This window comes from Sitophilus oryzae, unplaced genomic scaffold (genome assembly GCF_002938485.1).
Source record: "Sitophilus oryzae breed Bouriz unplaced genomic scaffold, Soryzae_2.0 scaffold_1058_pilon_pilon, whole genome shotgun sequence".
Lineage (NCBI taxonomy): Eukaryota > Metazoa > Arthropoda > Insecta > Coleoptera > Curculionidae > Sitophilus > Sitophilus oryzae.
Window position 1 is genome coordinate 1837122 of NW_022145680.1, and position 21401 is coordinate 1858522.

The 21401-nt window shown below is 34.9% G+C and overlaps 3 protein-coding genes across 10 annotated transcripts in view; 2 read left to right on the forward strand and 1 right to left on the reverse strand.

The window, feature by feature from the left end:
• LOC115876068 (zinc finger protein ZFAT-like) overlaps nucleotides 1–14857 on the reverse strand; it is a 35507-nt gene extending 20650 nt beyond the window's left edge. For 5 of the 7 annotated variants that reach the window (XM_030891771.1, XM_030891762.1, XM_030891804.1 and 2 more), the window contains exons 1-3: nucleotides 14546–14857; nucleotides 4607–4813; nucleotides 4230–4439 (exon numbers count right to left, since the gene is read on the reverse strand). In XM_030891771.1, coding sequence (XP_030747631.1) covers nucleotides 4230–4439; nucleotides 4607–4813; nucleotides 14546–14610 — 482 coding nt within the window. In that variant the 5' untranslated portion in view covers nucleotides 14611–14857. Of the gene's footprint in view, nucleotides 1–4229; nucleotides 4440–4508; nucleotides 4814–5012; nucleotides 5218–14545 lie in introns of those variants that run through there. The other 2 variants (XM_030891780.1, XM_030891796.1) reach the window with 2 other exon arrangements.
• Nucleotides 14858–15285: 428 nt separating this feature from the next.
• The window catches only part of LOC115876110 (zinc finger protein 761-like), a 43932-nt gene continuing 37816 nt past the window's right edge, over nucleotides 15286–21401 (forward strand). The window contains exon 1 of one of the 2 annotated variants that reach the window (XM_030891806.1): nucleotides 15286–15803. The gene's annotated coding sequence lies outside the window, so the exon portion shown is untranslated. The remainder of the gene's footprint in view (nucleotides 15804–21401) is intronic. The other variant, XM_030891810.1, reaches the window with a different exon arrangement.
• On the forward strand, nucleotides 19480–21333 carry LOC115875834. Its single transcript, XM_030891363.1, has 2 exons — nucleotides 19480–19515; nucleotides 20404–21333. The coding sequence occupies exons 1-2, from the start codon at nucleotides 19480–19482 to the stop codon at nucleotides 21331–21333; spliced, it is 966 nt and encodes a 321-aa protein (XP_030747223.1).

Consider the following 21401-nt stretch of genomic DNA (forward strand, 5'->3'; position numbering starts at 1 on the left):
ACGAAGAACTTGCTCCAGAGGAAGCAAAGCATAAGTAAAGAAACCAAGAAACAACCTGACTCATCTCCATCAAAGGGCAAGAGAGGGAGCGAGAACCCCTCACCTCTTCTTCGGCAGGGAGAGAAAAAAGCCAGGATGGAAAGCCGACCAACACCGGGAGGCAAGCAGGGACGTATCACCAGCTTTGCCGCTATTGCTGGACAAGTGAAAATGGCGGTGCTGTCAAAGGATTTCCCAGAGCTTGCTCTGACCACCGACCAGCAAACGTCTCTAGAAGAGGTTATACTGGACGAAGTAGTGGCAATCGGATCGCAACACAACGATCTACTAAATGTGGGTCAGCTGCGTTTTGCGGGTATACACTTTCGGGTGGGCATGATCCTCATAGATTATGTATCTCAAGAATCGGCAAATTGGTTGGTGGAAATCGCACCTAAGCTTAAAAATTGGCAAGGGCCGGAACTGGTTGCAGTGAAGGGAGAAACATCCCTAAACCCCTTTAGGGATCTATGCCTTTTATATATAGGGTCTTTCTGCCGAAGAGCAAGGGGAAAGACACCACCTACCTGCTGAGCCTTATCCAGGGTCAGAACTTCAATGTAAGGACATCGAGTTGGCGAGTCATCAACTCGAGGGAGGAGGGTCATGGTCAGGTCCTCACAATAGGAATTGCCCTCAAATCCAAGGAAGCAATAGAGAAAGAGGGACATATCCTCTATTATAGATATGGGACAACACCGGTATCAGGTCTAAGGAGAGACCAAGTTAAAGAGGTGGAGAAAATGGAGACAGATCCTCCAGCCTCCACCTCACGGGTTCCTCAGCCGGAGGCAAGCTCCCCGACTGTGAAGGGCGGCACGGAGGGCCAAACTCCAACCGTGGAAGGGTATGTACCCTCGGAGGAAAAAATGTTGTCAGAGGAGGATGGGAAATACCCTGTCCCCTCTACAACAGGGGTATGATGAGTTATAGACCGTGTGATGACTCAAGGAAGGGGAGCACAATAGATCTTTAAGGTTGCAGTGATGAACCCCCCCCCCCTCATACTCATTCTACATGTTGGTATATGACATAAATTAGGACTGATGACGTATTCAATTGTTTGATTGCCAAACCAAACCTTTTGATTTTTAAATGGCACCTTCGGTATTTTGTTACTTTATTCAATAGAAAATGACACTCTGAATAGAATGACATATCATACGTCAATATTGACATTTTCGAATATGGTTTACTAGAAATTGAAAAACATGCGATTCATAACGTCAATTTGACTCAAAATACTAAGCGTGTGGTACCAAATTATAAACCAGCCACCTATAAATTCCAATTGAAAAAATTAAGTTATGATTAAAAATATGATTTGAGAAACTTCTAACCGGCCACGATAAGACACTAAAAACGTCAGACGATCAAATTTATTTTTCCAAGGCTCTTTGATTAAAAATTAGTGTTTTTAACACAGCACAACAACTATTAACACACAACAACTATGGTACTCTAGATTGAAATTTAAAATACGATTTTTTTCTAAGCGAAAATGTCAAAAGTTGAGATATGATATGTCATTCTATTCAGAGTGTCATTTTCTATCGAATAAAGTAAAAAAATACTGAAGGTGCCATTTAAAAATCAAAAGTTGTGGATATTTCCGGTGAAACAAGAAGTGGCCGAGAAGAATTGAATACGTCAATCAATCCTAATTTATGTCATATAATAACATACCAAATCTCGTTTTTTTTATCTGAAAAAACAAAACAAGGGATGAACCACTTTTGAGACGCACCCGGTATAGTATCCAATCAAATATCAATTTGATAGTTATAATTTATTTATTTTACGTTAAAATTACACTATCATTATTGAATAAATAACTAAAAAGAGATAATAGAAAGAAATATTGCTTTGAATGTGGTAGACAATGAATCAGTATTAAAACAAAGGATTTCGGACTTCCACTGTCGTTATTTATTTTTGCTTACACCACGTTTCGATCAGAAGTTGTATCACTGATTATCAAGTGTGAACTAAACTAAAACCTAAAACTGCTGAGCATATATACTAGAGCCGAGCACTCACAAAATCACAGAGAGACAAATGTGAAAGCACTTAGGGATACATGAAAGAAAGTGTCTATGTTTTAAGACATCCAAAATTTCATTCAAATCGGAATAACGGTTCTTAAAGTATCTGGAAAAAATGTGTTTATTTTTTTAAAGTTTGATGCCTTCTAGCGGACAAACGACACTTTTGTACAGAGGTAAATTGTGCCCAACTAACTTATTTTGATTCCAAAAATCTCTTCAGTGAAGAGAGAGAGAGTGAAGAACTGAAGAGTCTTGTTCATTCCTCTCACTTCCTCCCCAAATAATATTCCAGAAATACGTAGTAGTTTGATGTCCACGGAATGTTAGGATACCCTGTATATACTTGAAATTAAGAATAGTTCTCATGAGAGTCTTTCATTTAAAATATATTATACAGGGTGTTACAAATTCGAGGCACGAGCATTGGTAACTCGGTAACCGTAATAGATACGAACATGGTTAAATTGGGGCAAAAGTTGCGCCCTTTGGGGTGTTTACCAAGATGCCATCAAAAAAGTTTTAAAAATTTCAAGAATTGCTGAGTTTTTTGGAAAAAACGGATATTTTTGAAAATCAATTTTATTTTTTCGTGTCGTTATTTTTAGAAAATCAAGAAACTAATTGAACATTCTCATAGCCACTTTATTAGGGCTATCTGAGGCTATTTTCAAATCAGCCGATAATTTGTGAGATACAGAGGCTAACTTAATTTTTTTAAATACGTACCTGCATTTTTTATTTCAGATTTCGCTCTCCTGAGTACAACGGTGTGCCACACTTAATAATTTTTTTGTTTTGGAAATTTGGACACAATTTATTTAAACTAATTTCAAGTCCGGCTCTGTTTTTTTAATATTTAATATATTCATTGTTACAATATTGATAATCTTTCAAACTTAACAGTGACATGGGTTGAATACGGAAAATCAAATGCAATAAAATAGTAAAAAATAATATAAGTAAAATGTAACATAAACAATCAAATATTTCTCCGGAAGATGGATTGGAAATGGTAGAGCAATATAATGGCCAGCGAGGTTCCTGGACCGTCTGATGACGTCAACTAATTCGACAGGTTCAAGTTTTACAAAAAAGTGAAATCAATACATCTCGGCAGTTACAATAAAGAGTACAAAATGCATTCGAAAGTATAAGAAGAAGATCTATTCAAAAGCTATAAATAAAATTGAACGAAAAATAAATTTGTTCAATAGGGAGGGTGGTAACCCTTTCGAACATGTAGACTATGTAGAGCATTAGAAACTAGTTTGTAGAAGTTAATTTATTCATAATAACTACGATTAATTTATGCAAATTATTAGATCGTACACTGAGAATTTCAAATTCACAATAAGAAAAGTTAAAAATAATATCTTTAAATTGCTAATCTGGATATTATTTATTTGAATCTTTCAATTGGCTCAATTTTCCTTATTCAATGTTAATTATTGATTGACTAATTGACTGACTGATCAATATTGTTACGATGAATACAATTAGATTAAATAATTTAAAAAACAGAGTCGGACTTGATTTTTTTAAAATAATAATTAAATAGTTTTTTTGCTGTTAAGGTACCCAAAACAAAAAAACTATAAAGTGTGGCATATCATCGTACTCAGGAGACTGAGTTCTTTCAAAATCTGAAATAAAAAATGCAGATCCGTATTTAAAAAAATTAAGTTGGCCTCTGTATCTTACAAATTATCAGCCAATATGAAAATCTAAAAATACTATTAGATAGCCCTAATAAAGTAGCTCTGAGAATGTGCAATTAGTTTTTTGATTTTCTAAAAAGTAACGACAAGAAAAAATAAAATTAGTTTTCAAAAAAATCCGTTTTTTCCAAAAAACTCAGCAATCCTTGGAATTTTTAAAACTTTTTTGATGGCATCTTGGTGAACAGCCCTAGGCGCAACTTTGCCCAAATTTAACCATCTTCGTATCTATTACGGTTTCCAAGATACCAATGCTCGTACCTCGAATTTGTAGCATCCTGTATATTCTTGTGACAATAATTGTCACTGATGTGAAGTTTTGTACTACTTTTTTATGAATAAAGCTGTATATTCCCAACCTGTTAAACGAGAGCCTTGAATAGTTAAGCCTTGTCAGTCAAATATCTTTGAAAAGAGCACATACCAGTTAATTCCAACTTGTGTTTTCGATGCTGTTTCTGTGGTTTTAGGCAACATCCTGTAATTTTTACGGCCAGCCAAGGGACTAGCTAAAGGACAAGCTGAGGGACTAGCCAAGGTAGTCTGCGAGCCTAGATTACTTTGTTCTGCACAGGTGACTTCTTGGGACGGATCATGACATTTGGGATCTTGAAACATGCTTGCAGCTGAAGTTCTAAAAATTAATTAAAAGATTTTGATAATTTTCAAACTTTATTATATCACAATCAAGATTTACATTTACCTAAAATATTTTTTTGGGGATGTTTCACTTATCGAACGTCAATGCTAGTATTACATATTAAAATTAACTGTTAAAATGTATTTCACTGTTTTTTTTACCTGTAAGGTAAAGCCTCATCAAAAATAGAGGTATCTATTTGGGGCTCAGCATTTGGTCTTATTTGCCTTCGACCAGTTAATTCGGTGACCATAATATCGCTCTTATCAAAATGATTAGAACAAATTGTGGCATACTTGAATACATGCTGATTTTCCAAATTCAAGAGTGACACCCACCTTTGCCTGCGCTCAGGATTTACAGGAAAGCTATAAAAATATTATTGTTTACATATGCAACACAAACATATTTAATAAAATATGTAAAAAGGTATGGTAAAAGGCAAGAAAACGTTATTTTCTTCTATTTAAAATTCCAGATATGTACTCAAGTCTGTGAATTGTGTGCGTGGGTGTATAGGTAAGTACAAGTGGAAGTGTACAGGGTTACAAAACTAAATAACTTAACGAATTAAATGAAAACTTAACATCGAATCTGGACAAAAACTTCGAGACGCTGCTACAGTAGCCTTATTAGAGAACTCCGATATAAAAATTCAACAGCTCAAAAAATAGCTGGAGAGTCGGGTGCAAAAACATGCAAGAGTTTTCTGAAGGCTCATATTTTCAAAATTGATTGCATTTTAGTGTTAAAAAGGAAAGGTGCAGTCAGTAGTTCCAATTCCAGGACGCATATTTGTATGTTGCACACAGATTGTCCATTCGGGATTAGTCGGGTCTGCTGCGATTCGGCGGTATGTAAGTTATACTAGGGAGAGCACTTCCTTTGATACACCGAGTACACCATATAGAAACATTGTAACATATTATGGCTTTAGGCTTAACATATTTTTAGATGACTTTTGTTTTAACTTATTAGTTGTAGCTCTTTCTCTAACGTTGAAATGGCAACGGTAAATACGCTTATAAATATTTCTTGGGGCTTTGGAAGCAAGTGGAAATGTTCGTTTTATTCTCCAAGTTTCTTTGGTAAGTGATTGGAGCTTATCAAGCCATTCCTCTCAGAGAAAAAATTCGTTACTAAACTTGCTGTCCAACTTTACTGTTATTTAAGCTTTTTCCTCTTTTTTTTTTAGGTAAATTCAGAGGTAGATTTAAATAAAAAAAATAATTCCTTCTTCACTCATTCAAAAAAGTAATTAATTATATGATTATTGTTTATTGTTCAGGTGCGATTTGAGGGAGCATCTAAAAATGATTTTTTCTTCAACATCTAAATCAATTTGCATTAAAAATATATCTTAAAAACTTTTTGTGATGCCAAAAAAGGCCTAAACTATAGGCCATGATGAGGCCATGGCCCATGGCCTAAGCCAAAGAATATACCTAGCTCACTCTAGCTAGAAAAAGAATGGACTCTGTCATACTGAAAAATGGTCCTACAGAAGTGGCGCCATCTATTGAGTAGGGCTTGTTTTAAATGGATCGAAGCGCGGGCTTTTTAAATGAGCGTAGTTCACAACTAAAATAATTAAATTTGATTATTAAATCTTATTTTTTACACAAATTCAACAATACTAATAACAAGTATCGTTGTGACGTGTAAAAAATAAGATTTAACAGTATAATTTATACAATTATTAAATAAAATTAAAGCCAAACATGTGAAATATTATTCATTATAAAGTTTTTATTCATGGCTGAGAAACTGAAATGGAAATGACGGTTCATTAAAAATAGTTTTTCCTCCAAGATGCAGAGGCGCAAAATATTAAAACTGTCAATATTAACAATGCAAATGTCAATATCTGACAATAATAAAATTTGATTTTTAACTGTCACTCAGAGACGCTTTTGTTGTGATTTTACGGTTTGATTTCGTTTTGATTTCGTTTTGATTTGTCGAATTATTGTAAAATTAAATTCCTTCAGATTTTTTGCCAGTATTCTGTTTTAGACAATGTTTTTTAAAAATGGTGGGACAATTTGTGTTTTGTAATAACTCTTAATTATTTTTTATCATGGAGTTTAATTGTTGTACACCTGGTTTCCGAAGGATACAATGGTAAGTAAATTAAACATATCTACTTACAGTTATAGATTTTTTAAATTAGTACTGCTAATAAATGCTACTTGCAGAGCAGTTATTTAAATTTTTTTACGGTGCATGTAAGGAATTAAGGACGCGCGTTTTATATTAGCATGATCAGCAGATGATTACATCTGATTTAATTTGTTTTTATTATTTCAGGTCCCAAACAGAAACAAACTGGGAATCTTGCCTACACCAAAATTATATACCTAGCCGTTTCCAATTCACTTCAAAGGGAGGAAAATTATGTAAAACTGCCTGCTATTTGCTGAAAACCGCCAAAGATTAAATTATAACTGTAACAACTTAATATATGCTATTTCTAGTATTTTTAATATATTTTTTAATTAATATCCGACATATAAGAACACTTTGTATGCTTTTAATTCAGTTGATTTATCGTTTATAATATGTTCGACCTAATTAAAAGCACACAAAGTGTTCTTACATGTATGTCTAAATTTATTTTAAATTAACTAAAACAACCCCCCTTCCCCGCACCCCTCTCTTCCATTAGTATTTCTTCCTCCATCTACCAGAGGCGCCCTTGTATAATAAAATTGAAATGTATTATAAGTTGCCTATTGAAATGTATTATAAGTCTTTTATCTATGGTTTTTATTTATAAGTCAAATATTTAAACATCGTTTATTATAATAAAACAAGACCAACGTAATACGCCCAAAGTTTTGTAAATGGAGTAAATATAAATAGGTACTTAAATGATGGCAAAAATAAAAGACTTACATTATATTTTTAGGGCCACAAACAAAAGGAATTGTCTAATTAAAACACATATAACAAATTGTAGTATAGTTTGAAAAATATTTTGATAATCATTTATTTGATAATATTATGATTGGCGCTATGACAACGACAATATTTTTTTGAGAATTTGACAATAATATGACAATGGCCGTTGGAAACTATGGAAACTACAAAAAAATTCTGATTTAACGCCATCTGGCAATAACTAGTAGCAACTTCTTAACCTAAAAATTAATTGCACTACCACCTAGTGGCTAGGGCTGGAACTATTTTATTTGAGATTTCCGTGGAAACGGTGGAACCGCTTTTGCTATTTCACTTTCCCACCCCTGGCCTAAGCATTTAATTTGACATTTGTGTCAACGGGGAGTTTTTGCATACTATGTAGTAAGAATGTAAATAATATATCGTAGCAGTAAGAATGTAAATAATATATCAAAAAACGTATTGATTAGGTAGTGAAAATATTACAAAAAATGATGCTACATCAAAGCGTACTAGAACCCTCTTTATCTAGGAATACTATAGGAGGAAACAAACTTTATACACTGCACACACAGTACTTTAAGTACCATCGTGCACTAAAGTAGAAGTTTCCATTTAATATAGGTACCTATCATTTAGTGAGTGATTTCAGGAATTAGTTCAGTAATAGAGGGACTTATTTTCTGTTTTCCTATAGAATTAATTATATTCTGTTCAATATAAATGTAAACTAGAGGAAATACACGAGAGAGAAAAGCGTCTAAACAATCTTGTTATATTTGGTATTTCTGAACCTGGGACCGATACTGAAAATCAGAATCCAGACGCGGAAGCAGTAGTTGAAATACTTAAGCCCATTAAGCTAAATATTTCGAAAGAAAACATTAAAATGTATCGTTTGGGAAAAATTGATCACAATAAAAAAAGACCAATAAAAGTCCAGTTTGAAGACAAGGAGACGGTTTTGGCGATTTTGAAGCAAAAAAGCAAACTTCAGAACAATGATGGAATATATATAAAGAGAGACCAAACACCAATGCAAAGAAACCATCTCAAAAAACTCCTGCACGAATTGGAACAACATACCAAGGAAGGAAGAAACAATTATAAAATTAGATATCAAGGTTTTGATTTTACACCAAAGCTTGTAAAAGTTAATCAGAGTACAACTCCAAAAAACTAAATAAACAAATTCTAGAGGCGTCGTTCTGGTATAGCAATGTATGTTCCATAGTAAATAAGGTCGACGAATTCTTTATCTCAATTAAAAAACACGATCCTCTATGCATATTAATAACTGAAACCTGGTTGAATGCTGACATTAGAAACAGTCTGATAGATATCAATGGTTATAATATTTTTAGGGAAGACCGCAATCAACAAAGAGGCGGTGGAGTGTGTGTTTTTGTAAAGGAACAAGTGAATGGACAGAAAATATACTCTAGTGTATCCAAAAAATATAGAACCATAAGTCCTATTGAATCAGTATGGCTGAACATCAAAATTGCTGGTTTAAGGTTTATTGTGGCATGTATATATAGGCCACCACACTCGAACGAAGAATCAGACAGGAATATGATAAATGTATTAGCTGAGGTGTGTGCAGAGGACGTACCAGTCTACATCACTGGAGACTTCAATTATGCTGAAATCAACTGGAACAATAAAACACTATATAGAACTGAGAAACTAAATCAACTGTTTTTGGACAGCTTTAATGAAACGAATATTTATCAAATAATAGATTTTTCCACACGTTTCAGGGGTGATCAGGATGCGCTTCTGGATTTGTTTCTAGTAAATAATAAGAAACTGATTTACAACATAGAAAGTGATTCACCATTGGGCCGCAGTGACCATTTGGTTATTACTGGAAAAACGCAACTCGAATATCCAACTAGATCTACCAATAAAATACGAAAACAAAACTTTTGGAAAGCCAACTATGAACAAATAAATGTATTTCTTGCAGAAAACTTGAATTTTGACCCTTCACATTTGGAAGAAAACAGATATGAAAAAATCACCAAAATTATTGACGAAGCTATTACAAAATTTGTCCCATTTACAACTAAAACAATAAATTCTAAAAAACCATGGATAAGTCAGAATATTTTTAAAAAAATTACTAACAAAACCAAACCAAACCATTTGGTTATTACTGGAAAAACGCAACTCGAATATCCAACTAGATCTACCAATAAAATACGAAAACAAAACTTTTGGAAAGCCAACTATGAACAAATAAATGTATTTCTTGCAGAAAACTTGAATTTTGACCCTTCACATTTGGAAGAAAACAGATATGAAAAAATCACCAAAATTATTGACGAAGCTATTACAAAATTTGTCCCATTTACAACTAAAACAATAAATTCTAAAAAACCATGGATAAGTCAGAATATTTTTAAAAAAATTACTAACAAACGAAAATTATGGGATAAATATATTAAATCGCCAACACCCGAAAACTATACTGCATACAGGACGGAAAACAACACTCTAAAAAACATAATCGCAAGTGCTAGACAAAACTACGAAAAATCTATCGCCTCTTCCAGCTCACCAAAACAATTTTTTAAATATATTAATAGGACTCTGTCTACAAAAGTATCCAGTTTCACTCTTAAAAACCCCAACAATGGATTACCTATCATGGACGACTGTGACATTGCTGAGGAATTTGCACACCGGTTTGCATCAGTCTTTACGACAACCAATGACTCTTACATTCCAACGCTTTCACAGAGTTCTAGGCTTCTGCAAGAGATTACTAACATAGAATTTACAGAGCTCAACGTTAGCGAAGCCATAAAATCATTAAAAACTGACAGCAGCCCGGGTCCAGATAGTGTACCGACTGTTTTTCTTCAGAAATGTTGTCATGCCCTCGCACAACCTTTAGCATGTCTATTTAATGATTTACTAATATCTGGCAAATTTCCAGATACTTGGTCTCTTTCTTTCGTTACACCGCTTCACAAAAAGGGAGACAGACAGTTAGCTGGTAATTACCGACCAATTAGTCTAACTAGCTGCATCTGTAAATGCATGGAAAAGGTAATCATCCGCACACTTACTCCATACCTAATGGAAAAAGATGTCTTACCCAGCACACAGCATGGATTTCTTCCTGGTCGATCCACAATAACGAACATGACATCTTGTCTTAGCGATTGGACAGCAGCCTTTGATAGAAACCAACAAACAGACGTCATCTATCTTGACTTTGAAAAGGCATTTGATAAAGTACCCCACCAGATGCTTCTTTATAAACTAAACCACTACGGCATAAGAGGGAATTTATTCAAACTTGTATCAAACTTCCTAACCCGACGCTACTTCCAAGTCAGAATAAACGGATCTCTTTCAACTAAACACAAAGTGACCAGCGGTGTTCCTCAAGGCTCTGTGTTGGGCCCACTGTTGTTCCTCCTGTATATCAGCGATCTGGCAAGAGGCATAAAAACGAATATCATATTTTTTGCGGATGATACAAAGTTATATGCAAATCCCGAAACGAGCTACGTCAATCTTCAGCATGATCTAAGGTTGGTGGAATCCTGGGCCAAACAATGGAGAATGAAACTGAATGAGGACAAATGCACTGTTCTTAGCATTGGAATGAATTGTACGCACAAAACCTACACCCTAAATGAATTAAGTCTAAGACATGTAGAACAACAGGAAGATCTAGGGATTACAGTTACTGGAAACCTAAAATGGTATGTGCATATATCAAAGATTACTAAAAAAGCAAATTCTCTTCTTTATTTCATTCAAAGAGCATTTCAAGACCGCTCTATTGATCTTATTTTAAAGATATACAAGTCCTACATTAGACCCAAAATAGAATATGGTCAAATAATATGGAGTCCCTATTTTCAGAAGGATATTGATCTCATCGAGAAAATTCAACGCAAGGTGACAAAAATGCCCCATGAACTTAAGGATCTAGAGTATGAAGATCGTCTTGCGATGTTAAATCTCACCACATTAAAACAGAGGCGTTTGCGGGGGGACTTGATAGAGACTTACAAAATTCTAAATTGTTTCTACACTTGCCCATTAAATATATACCATCCTTGCCAAACTCCACAACTTAGAGGCCACAGCAGACGCCTGGAAAAGGAAAGATCGTCCAAACTCCAGCGAAAAAATTTTTTGACTAACCGCATAGTGTACCCGTGGAACTCGCTGTCAGAAGAAAGTGTTTCAGTACCAACTCTCAACTCATTTAAAAACAAAATTGATCAAGAAATGAATACCTTGAGTTCTGTACATTTGCATTACAGCCAGTAAACTCGAAAAAATTACGCGCAACATAAAAAGACAGTAGACTCATCGGTATTTTTATACCGCTTTCTATTGTGTAAATAATAATAATAATAATAATAATAAACTACAAAAAAATACAAAACATGAAATTCAACACCAGCCAAAGAGCTTATTATCGGAATTTGAAAATAAATTCAAATCAGCCTGTTGGTCCTTTACCTACCGAAGAGGAGATCGAAAACTACTGGTCATCAATATGGTCTCAACCAGTTAACCACAACACAGATTCCACTTGGATTAGAGATATAGAAGCCGAATTGTTTCATCTGCCAACAATGGAACCTATCACAATAACATCAGATTTGGTTGCTGAAGTAATTAGACTTACACAAAACTGGAAAGCAGCGGGCCCGGATGGAATCCACAATTTTTGGGTTAAGCGACTGAAAAGTACACACACTTACATTGCTAAGTACTTCACAACATTTATTGAAAGTCCAGAAACTATCCCCGAATTTCTTGGCAGAGGTAATACATACTTACTCCCCAAATCCGAGCGATTAAATAATCCAACAAAATACCGACCCATTACCTGTTTATGCACACTATACAAGATCTTAACGGCATGTATTGCAAAAAGTATCTACAAACATGTTGAAGATAATAAATTACTTTCTGAAGAGCAGAAGGGTTGTGTCAAAAAATCTCAAGGATGCAAGGAACAGCTCATAATAGACTCAGTAATACTTGAGCAAGCAGCTAACAAACGACGAAATATCTACACGGCATTTATCGATTATAAAAAAGCCTTTGATTCGGTACCGCACTCCTGGCTCCTGAAAGTACTACAGATATATAAGATTGACCATAAAATTATAAATATGCTTCAACATTTAATGTCTACGTGGAATACAGTTCTAGAAATTAATCAAAACCAAGGAATAGTCATATCACAACCGATTAGTGTCCAAAGGGGTATTTTCCAGGGTGACAGCTTAAGCCCTTTATGGTTTTGTCTGGCACTAAACCCCCTGTCTTCGATTCTGAATAAGACCGGCTACGGATTCCATATAAAGTATGACAAGACTCAACATCATGTTATCAGTCACTTGATGTACATGGACGACATTAAATTGTTTGCAGGGAATGAAAAACAACTTCAACACCTTCTTGAAATTACAAAGACTTTCTCTAAAGATATCCAAATGTCCTTTGGGTTGGACAAATGTAAGCTACTTAATATAAAGCAAGGTAGAATAATATCTAGTGGATTCGACTTAGGTGATGGAGATATCATCGAATCCTTGGAAGAACATGAGACCTATAAATATCTTGGACTAGCTCAAGGTAAACGCTTACAGCACAAAGATATTAAAGAGAAAATCACCTCTATATATATTAGTAGACTGACGAATATACTTAAGTCTAAATTAAATGGAAAAAACACATTTACGGCTATCAACAGCTACGCAATTCCGATAATCTCATATACTTTTGGGACTATAAAATGGACGAAAACAGAACTTGAAAATATCCAGATCAAAACGCGAACTACACTAACAAAATTTAGGGCGCATCATCCTAAGGCAGCAGTTGAGAGATTAACCCTCCCACGCAATAAAGGTGGGAGAGGTCTAATTGATTTAAGGTTTCTACACGCCAAACAAATCTATGGTCTTCAACAATACTTCCTGCACCAGGCATCAGGTCTTCACCGAGCAGTAGTGAGAGCAGATAACAAACACACCCCTTTAGATCTTCAACATGCCGTTGACATCAGGCTCCCATCGGATGTAATCTACGAACGAGAGAAAGTCGAGGAGTGGACTCGAAAAGTACTGCATGGGAGATTTCCGCATGAGCTTAACCAAACTTATGTAGATCAAGATGCGTCGAACAAATGGTTATCTCAGGCGGATTTGTTCCTCGAAACCGAAGGTTTTATGTTATCAATCCAGGACCAGGTCATAGCTACGAGGAACTACAGAAAATTCATCCTAAAAGAGCCGAATGTAGTAGATCAATGCCGAAGATGTCATGAACCTGGTGAAACTATCCAGCACGTGACAGCTGGATGTCGAGTGCTAGCGCCAACCTCCTACCTCCAAAGACACGACCAAGTAGCGAAAATCATTCATCAAAAGTTAGCAACCCTTTGTCATTTAAAAGAAGATATTACACCTTATTACAGATATGAACCTGAAAATGTGTTAGAAAATGCCCACTTTAAACTCTACTGGAACAGAAGTATACTTACTGACAAAACAACTCCGCATAACCGACCAGATCTAACATTCACCATAAAAGAGAGGGCATTAACTTACCTTATAGATGTCGGGATTCCTAACACCCATAATCTGCAGTCTACATGGAGTGAGAAGTTAAGTAAATATACCGCACTAGCTGAACAAGTTAAAAGTTTATGGAAGCAAAACGAAGTGAATATCTACTCCATTATAATTTCATCAACGGGCGTAATACCAAAGGCTCTCCACCATAGTTTAAAAAAGTTAGATCTTCCACCGTTACTCTATATACAACTCCAGAAGGCTGTCGTTCTTCAAACAGCAGCAATAGTAAGACGACACCTCAATCTTTAACAAACCAATAGAGTGTTAGAAACTTGCATCACCGCCGTTTCTTACATATTATACCGTACAAAAATACGTGCGCACGCGAATAAACTACTACTACATAAATAAATAAATTTTTTATTAAAACTATTTTTACCCGAGGTCTAAATGAGTGCAATTCTAGTTTCACAATCAAACTCTATCAAATAACAATATATACGTCTTTTTTGTAATAATTTACTAATAACCATAAGTAAAACTAGATATGACACTGCTAAAGCCTTTGAATAAAAAGATTAGCTAAAGCCAGAGGCTAAAACATGTCCAAAACGTAATATCACTTACCGCCGAAATATCAATCCAGGATTACAATAGTCCACCTTTTTGCAAACTACGCACTGGCGAACCATTATGAATAGTTAAAATCTACCACTACCAAAGACCACTACAGTAAAATTATTGGAAAACTGAAAATCATCTGATTTGCACAAAAATTGGTATATACCCAGAGATAAGTCTATATCTCTGTATACACTCTATTTTGAGGTCGTAGATTACGAATATAAACTTTTTCCTGGCAGTCTCTTACTGTTTTTCAGAAAAACAGTAAGAAAAATTATTTAAATACTGATTTTTTCTTAATTTCTCATATTTTAAGGTTTTCTAGCACATATTTTGGTAGGTATTCAGGTTTTTGCTATTTTCTGTTACTTTTTTAACCAATTCTATGCATACTGGAGAAAAATTTGCTAAAATAAATTTGTAAACAAATAGGTAAACAGCAAGTACACAACAACAATTGTAAACAATCTGAAAATGTTGGGTTATGTGCATAGTTGTGTTTTTGACATTTAAAGCAACGTTGCCAATAAATATTCTTTGTTCTTTGGGTAGGAGCATGTACCTATTTGGATTCCGACCTATTCTCTAGTAGGAGCCAAAGGTAGGAGCTGTTCCACTCATGTTCCACTGGCAACCGCCTTTGTAATCAGATGGAGCAAAAAAAAGCCCTAAATTTTTGGTTTAGCATTGGCAACGTTGCTTTAAGTGTCAGAAACGTCAGAAACACATAACCCAACATTTTCAGATTGTTTACAAATTTATTTTAGCATTTTTTTCTCCAGTATGCCTAGAATTGGTTAAAAATGTAACAGAAAATAGCAAAAATCTGATTGTTTATTAATATCTAACAAAATATGTGCTAGAAAACCTTAAAAATATGAGAAATTAAGAAAAATTCAGTGTTGAAATAATTTTTCGTTTTTCTGAAAAACGGTAAAAGACCATTAGAAAAAAGGTTCAGATTTACCCAGATTCGTAATCTACGACCTCAAAATAGGGTGTACACCAATTTTTGTGCAAATCGGACGATTGCAGAAGATAGATACGAGAGGAATTTAAAATATGAACTTTGTGGTTTTTGAATAAAAATGAATTTTAAAGACCAATGCAATACCATTGCTGAATTTGCCAAGCACGTCTAAATCATAAGGCAAATCAGCAATAAGAGCAGTTAACAAAAATAAATCAGTCAGAATTAGTTGAAGAGGTCCTTTTAGACAAGTAATTAACCCAACTCTGAGTTTTTGTGAGTCTATAAAAAGTAGGTAATATTTTATAAAATCTAGCTGGGAGTGATGCTTTATTTATGTTGGGTTTGGTTTATTTTTCTCTTTTAACAGTGGAGGGTCATATTTTCAACGTTTAGGTTATACAGGGGCTAATAATATTGGCATGGAAAATATTTGCATGATAACTGATAACTATTTTTTGAATACAGTAAAAACTACTTTAACAGCTTAAAATAAGTTTTGAATTTATCATTTCCAAATTAGTTTAAATTAATAATTATATTATACAAAAAGTCCAGGGAAAATACCTTGCAAAATGATGAATCACCTTTATTATTAAATTTATTAGTAGCATATATGTAAACTCATCTTAACATACCATGAGCCATCAATTAAATCTTTAAAATTATAGATTTAAATAAATTTTTACTCATATATTTTATTGATACTCATTTTATTAATAATACAACAATTATTTGAAATATGCAAATAGTAAGTTATGTTTCGCGAGATAGGTATACATATGCAACTCATGGGCTGCGTTCAGATATTGAGGGTAGATGCACGCCGGACATAAAATTTACGTTCTTCGACGTTCTAAAATAAAGGATATTCTTATAGAGAGAGAAATCCTAATATAATTTTAATGTAGTGGAACAAGAACAAACAACTCCAGGTTGTTTCCAAACAGACTGTCGTTCGCAATACCTGAACGCAGCCATGATATTATAAAGGAGACATTTCTTTGTATCATGTATGCAACTAGCATCGTTTTTAATAATTTTTTAATAATTTCAAATGTTTGTGTATTATTATACCAAGATATTTCACAAAATTTGCTCCTTGTAGTGGCTTTTTCAGATTCGGTATCACAATTTAACCAATATCCAGTCTATTTGCTGCTGTCAACGAGAAAACTATACCGGGTGCATCTCAATAGTGGCTCACCTCTATAACTTTTTTATTTTTTCACATAAAGAACTGAGATTTGGTATGTTAGTATAAGACATAAATTATGATTGATTGACCTATTCAATTCTGTTCGGCCACTTCCTGTTTCACCGGATATGACTACAACATTTGATTTTTCAGTGGCGTCCTCTGCATTTTTTTTACTTTATTCGATAGAAAAAGACACTCTGAATAGAATGACATATCATATGTCAACTTTTGACATTTTTGCTTAAAACAAAATTGTATTTTAAACCTCAATGTAGAGTGCCATGGCTGTGTTAAAAACACTAATTTTTAATCAAGGTGCCTTGGAAAATAGATTTGATTGTCTACTATTTTTAGTATCTTGTCCTGGCCGGTTATAAGATGCCCAAATCGTATTTTTAATCATATCTCATTTTTTTCAAATGGAACGAGGGTGGCTTATTAGCATATTTGGAAAAAGCATTTTTTACAAATAATTTGGTACCACACACTTAGTATTTCGAGTCAATTGTCGTTATGAATCGCATGTTGCAATTTCAAATAAATCATATTTGAGAATGTCAAAAGTCAAAAATTGACAATGATATGTCATTCTATTCAGAGTGTCATTTTCTATTCATCACATTCAAATAAAGTAACAAAATATCGAGGGTGCCATTTAAAAATTAAAAGTTGTCGTTATTTCCGGTGAAACAAGATGTGACCGAAAACAATTGAATAATAATAAGGTAATTATTTATAAAACGGTTTTTTGCTAATTTAGCACTAATCGTGATTTTTTTTGCATAGACACGTTCTATTGTGTGTAGGGAACATGAATCTAGCTGCGGAGAAACGATAATTTTTTTTTTTCGTAAATATTGGGCACTTAATCGAAAACCGTTTTCTAAATAATTACCTTCCTGTGATAGTTTACAAAACGGTTTTTCACTATTTTTGTAATGTGGTCGACGTTGATTATATAGTTGTTTTGTACTCATTATGAAGAATATGAACCCACCTGCGGAGACACGAAAAAATCCATATTTTTATTAAAAACGGCATTTTCCCTGAGCCGTGTTTTCGCTTCTATTTATATTTATTGACTCATACACTTATACCTATAATTTTACTATACAATACAAGTTCATAATTCATTTTTCACAGAAATTATCCACTTTCCAACGGAAATAATGTTAAATATTTCAAAAAAACATACATAATACGAATTGGATAAAATATTTCTTTTTTTGTCATACCCTCAGTATTTATAACGATTAACGTGTTGACATTTCTATGCTTTGTTGCCAAGTTTTCATTCTTTCTGAAATTTTTTTTCTGCGTTTTCTTTCTTTGTAAGATAACTTTAAGATTCCTACCTAAGTTAAATGAAATAAAAAATGCTGTTTAGGAATTTAGGATGTGGTAGCGATAGTGATATTAAGTTGATAAGAATAGATATTATTCATTGATCTGTGTCAAAGGTCGAGAAGAGGATCTGTGGTTTTTACTACTATGTTTTGTGACTATGTGTTCAGTTGAGTTTTTTTTACGTTGAATGCTGTTTCACGCATAATATTCTATTTGTCAATCGTTTAGTAATAATTTTCGGAAATGCCTTGTGTGACATGTACTTTTACAGTGCGAGAGTTTTTGCACCTTTCTTCGAACCGAAGACAACTTATCGACTTTTTAGTGGACCATGGTGTTCTTTGTCGATTTTCGACGTGTGTTACGTGCGACAATATTATTGAACTTAATATTAATTCTTTGTTTTACACTTGTTCCAAGACATATCGCCGCCAAAATCGGATCCGTAAATGTAAAACCAAAAAAAGTGCTAAGAAAGGCACTTGGTTTTCTAAGGCACATCTTTCCTTGGAAGATATTGTTTATTTTGTGGTGTTGTGGCTAAGACTACCATTTCCAAGACAGAACTTTATTATGAGGGAGTTACATTGTAGTTCGAAAACAGTTGTAGATTGGAGTTCTTTTTGCCGCGAATTATGTGTTCAGTGGGTGGTTGAACATTCGGACAAAATTGGGGGAATAGGGAAAATCGTAGAAATTGATGAAGCAAAATTCGGCAGGAGGAAATATAATAGAGGACGTAGTATCGAAGGGCAATGGGTGTTTGGTGGAATTGACAGAGAATCAAGAAAAGTGTTTTTTGTGCCTGTTCCTGACAGGACTGCACAAACATTATTAAATGTAATTAAACAGTGGATTTTGCCTGGAACGACCATTATTTCAGACTGTTGGAGAGCGTACGATAATTTGGAACGTGAAGGGTTTAATCATTTGGCCGTCAATCATTCTTTGCATTTTGTCGATCCTAATGATTCTAATATTCATACACAGAATATTGAAAGAATTTGGAGGAACGTCCGCGGTGCAATTCCCAGATATGGTCGAAAGCAACACCACTTTATTGGATATTTAGCTGAATTCTTATTCAAAAATGCCAATCAAGATAATTGTGATATACATCAAATCTTTCTTCAAATCGCTAAATTGTATCCACCCCAAGTTTAATTATATTTTCCTATTATTCTAATAATTCCTTTCGTTTTTCTTCTTTAAATGCAATTTTATTTCTTCTACATTCATTTGCCAACGCAATAACCATTCTACGAACGATTTACTGTGTTAAAAAGTGACAGATGTGTTCTTTTTCCATTTATGTGCTACAGTGACTACTATTATGAGGAATACTCTGTTTTTCAATTCCCTTTCTATCCACCCACTACCCCTAGTCATTCCCAGAACCTGTAAAATTTTTTGTCGAAAATGGACAAAACGAAGGAGATTTTCTTGTTTCCGCAGGTAAGTTTTTGCTTTATACGCATGGTTTTAAGAGTCTATAACTTATATATAAAAAAGTCGCTCAAGGTAAAATAGTGTGTATTGTATGCAATTGATTCTGCGGATTTACGATTTTTATGTGGAGGTGGCAACGTTGCATTCGATCGGAACATTCGGAACGCAAACAGCAGCAGCTGATTCATAGGCGAAGGCGAAGCGCTCGACGGATTTCATATTAAAACATCGAAACAGTGAATAAATACTTCTCTTTTTGCATTTTTCGTTGATAAAAGTGGTTTATCCGCCTTTTTATGGTTACACTATGGGAGCTATTATCATTCTCACAGTGGTTTTACCCCACCCAGCACCCCTATTCGCTCCCAGGTCCCGTAAGCTTCTAAACTGAAAAATTAAGAAAAAACACCGTTTTTTGAAGCTCCGCAGGTAGCTTCGTAATCTCTACAATCATTTGAAAGTGTCTGTATGCATAAAATTTCTTATATTATTAAAATAGCGGAAAACCGTTTTGTAAACTGTTACCAATAATAATAATAATAATTGTAATCCGTGGGTGTTGCTGGATCTCCTATCGGACGCCTCCCTGTGCGAATTGGGAAACGCTCGCCAGATATGGCGGGTACCGGGGAAATAAAATACTCAGGGTGGACAAAAACCAGCACAACAGGACACGACGGGTTTCCATGTCAGGAACGGTACTCCAACAGCGTCTGTTCTTCATGTTAGAAGCGGCTGAATTTATGCCTGGCCGATACGATAGAGCCGCTGCCTGGGGATCGCCAGGGCGTGTCTGGAGCCGGCGCTGGACACGACAGCATGCGGGACGTCGGCGGCAGGGTGTTGTAGAGGCGGGCCCCTGTCGTACAATCAGCTACAGCCCAATTAAACCAGCGTGAAGTGGACGCTTTAGTTGGTAACTACCAAGACGATGCCACTCTACCTGATGGCTCGCCCGCTATTAGTAGGGCTGCCCGCAGGAGAGAAAATGGAAAACGTATGAAATGGACGCGAGAATTAAATATTGATATTATGCCATCTTTCTACTACGTTAACCAATGTCAATATCAACCACTTCCTGGATGGAGAAGCTCCCTCCACGCAGATTTTACCAGAAGACACCCAGATTTGCAAGTGTCGGAACAGAACGTCGTCGATAGGAAACGCGTTATATTGAGTAAACAGTATCTGACCGTTGATGAACTTCAAAATATCAAAAGGGAAGTTGGTAACATCCTTCAACAAGAACAAGAATATGGAGATAATGAAAGAAACATATTTCACCGAGACGAAGGTATTCCTGAGGAGCAGGTGGACAGAACACAACAAGAGGCAGAGAACCAGGTACCTCAAGATAATGAAAATGAAGTTGCTAAAGAAAAGTGGGCTGAAACTTTTGAAAGTTTACTGGCAATGTACATTAATACCTGTCCCTTAGAGAGGCCTGCCATACCTGTTCTTCAGAACGTTCGAAAAGCCCAAGGCATAATAGAGAGGGTTAATGCTCTACTGGAAGCCTACACTACACCGGATAAATCATTAGAATACGTTCACTTGGCCCTCTACTGTGCAGCTGTAACGGTTGTGCAGCACAATGGGCAGTCGACTTATTATCCCCGAGCAATATCCTATAATAGGCTTGACCAGATACCAGCCTGGAGAAGAGGACTTGAGAAGACCATCGATAAACTACGAGGCAGGGCCGATCTAATTGCTGAGTTTTTAAAAGACAAACCCTCCAAAAAAGTCCACCAAAAAGTCAATTGCAGACAATCACAACCAAAATATATGAAAACCAACCTAACTATCTACAAAAGCTTATAGAACTACAAGATACATACCGCCAAAAGTATAAAGCTAAAGGAGCAAGGCTATCAAGATTCAATGCAACA

Coding starts and splice junctions, on each gene's coding strand:
- LOC115875834 (XM_030891363.1), top strand. CDS start 19,480: ATGGACAAAACGAAGGAGATTTTCTTGTTTCCGCAG. Junction 19,516..20,403: donor AGATTTTCTTGTTTCCGCAG/GTAAGTTTTTGC, acceptor CAATTAAACCAG/CGTGAAGTGGACGCTTTAGT.